Source organism: Salpingoeca rosetta, assembly GCF_000188695.1.
Source record: "Salpingoeca rosetta unplaced genomic scaffold supercont1.13, whole genome shotgun sequence".
NCBI lineage: Eukaryota > Choanoflagellata > Craspedida > Salpingoecidae > Salpingoeca > Salpingoeca rosetta.
In genome coordinates, this window is record NW_004754921.1 from 792,606 (window position 1) to 794,917 (window position 2,312).

The 2,312-nt window shown below is 62.5% G+C and overlaps 1 protein-coding gene across 1 annotated transcript in view; it reads right to left on the minus strand.

The window, feature by feature from the left end:
• PTSG_12339 (uncharacterized protein) overlaps positions 1-2,312 on the minus strand; it is a gene marked incomplete at its 5' end in the record, with an annotated part of 3,215 nt that extends 903 nt beyond the window's left edge. The window contains one exon of the mRNA XM_004993409.1: positions 300-2,312. Within this exon, the coding sequence (XP_004993466.1) occupies positions 300-2,312 (2,013 nt within the window). The remainder of the gene's footprint in view (positions 1-299) is intronic.

Consider the following 2,312-nt stretch of genomic DNA (forward strand, 5'->3'; position numbering starts at 1 on the left):
GTCTTATGTTGGACGCTCCCTCTTTCCTTCCCCTTGCCCCCTCCCCCCCTCTCTCCTCCCTCGGCCGCCCCCCCCTCACCCGCCTCTTTCAATCCCACTGACAAACGTCGCACGCCCCGGCTCTCTGTTAATATGTTGCTATCTTGAGTGGTTTACAATATATGTCGCACACACACACACACACACACACGACGACACACACACACACACACACACACACACACACACACACACACACACACACACACACACACACAAACATACAGACACACACACACACACACACACACACAACTCACCGCGGTGTACCAGTGGGCGGTGAGCGAGAGGGCGTTTCTGTTGATGGCCTCCTGCACGCACATGACCACCTCTGCATCTGTGGGCGCGTGGATGAGCAGCATGCGGCAGTAGATGCTCCACACCGTCCCGCCCTTCATCCCCATGAACCGCTGCCACGTCGCCTGCGTGCGCAGGATCCCGTCTGGCGCCGTCGTTGCCAGCAGCGCCGCGTCCGCAATGCGATCGCGCGTGACGAGCGATTCAAACTTGGAGATGTTCCGCAGCAGCATCGACGCCCGCTCATCAATGCCCACGCGCACGTGCTTCGTCTCGGTCGACTGGTGGCTCTCCAGAAACAGCCGCAGCTCGGCCGCCTTTGCCTGCAACTCCTCTGCTGCCGTCTGCGCCTCCCTGCACTCGTCCTCCGCCACAGCAAGCGCAGCCCGTCGCTCGCCCAGGTCCTCCTGCGTGATGACCACATCCCGCTTCAGTTCAAACTCGCGAAGCGAATCGCGCGTCCTCTGCAGCAGCCCACGCGTGGCCTTGATCGTCATGTACGCGGGCATGTGGTTGCGGTGGGGGCTGCTTGTGCGCGTGGCTGTGTTGCCGTCACCATCGTTGTCAGTGTTGGTGTTGGTGTTGGTGTTGGTGTTGGTGTTGGTAGTGTTGGTGGCGCCTTTGCTGGCGTTCCTGTGGGCGCGGCTCTTCCTGTCGGTGCTGCTCGTTGATATGGCAGTCCCCGCCTGTCCGGATGGCGTGGGTGGATGACTTTGCTGCTCATGCTGGTCCAACGTCTCTTCGCGGCTCAGATCGGCAGCCTTGCCTGTCCCACGTGCCATATCGCCACCGCCAGGTTGGGCGTGATCCGTTGGGGCGGTCGCAGCGGCCTTGTCGGCACGTGCAGCAGTCGATGACGATGGCGACGATTGTGATGATGGCTGTTGGGGCTGAGGAGGTCGTTGCCGCCGTGTTGTGGCCGATTTGGCACTTCGCTCGTGCCCAGACATGCCTCGGTCTGATAGCCGCGAGTCACTGATCGTCACCCGTGCCACGCGCTTTTGCTGCGGTTGTTGTTGTTGCTGCGGTTGCGGCTGCTGTTGTTGTTCTTGCTGTTGGTCGCTGTGTATGATGGCAGGGGATGATACTGAGAGTGGCGCGTTCGAGAGGTCATCTGCTTGCACGACCGTGTCGTGAGTGGTGTTGTTGCCGCTGTTGCCATTGTCGTTGTTGTTGGCGTTGTTGTTGCTGTCGTTGTCGTTGCCGAGTGAGTGCACCGCTTTCGCCTTGTCATCTTCATTGCGCGCCGCTGCTCCTTCACTTGCTGTGAGCAAGCCCGTGTTGCCCCTTGCCATGTCTCTGCTGGGGGTAGCCTTGGCGCTCTCGCTGTGTGTGCCGCTGCTGGCGCTGCCCGGCTGCTGGTGGGCAATACGGTCCATCGCCTTGAGCAAGGCCACGCGCTCGCTCATGTGCCGGCGACGGAACGCAAGCAGCTGCCGCAACGCATTCTTTCTGCGCTTGAGGTGGATGGCTCGCTGGATAGCCGTCCAGCCGCGCTGCGCGCGCAGCTGCGTCAGGGTGTTGTAGACTGCCTGCAGGGATCGATGCGACTTGTCCAACATCTCAGCCTCCCGCAGCACGGCGTGTATCTCCCTAACGGCGTCGTCCGCGGTGAACCGGAGCGTGCTCGTGACCGCCGGTGACGGGGCGGTGACGACGCTGACAATGCTGGCGCGGCTGGTTCGGCTCGTCCGCCTACGTGCCCCGCGCCGCGGTGCTGCCTGTGCCATGCTGCTGCGGCGGGAGCCGACCGGGTTGCTACCCGAGCTTGCCGTGCGCGACAGCACGTTGAACCTTGACCCTGCACCCTGCGCCGCTAGTCGCACCTGGTGCGCTTCCAGCCGCTGCATGACGGCCTCATCCAGCGTATCCTTGATGCGACCGAGAAGCTGTGCAAGCTGTGGCTGGCACTGGTCACACACCTCCGCCAGCGTCGTGCTGGCCTCTTGCCACGCGCGCACCTGCTCCTCCCTCAT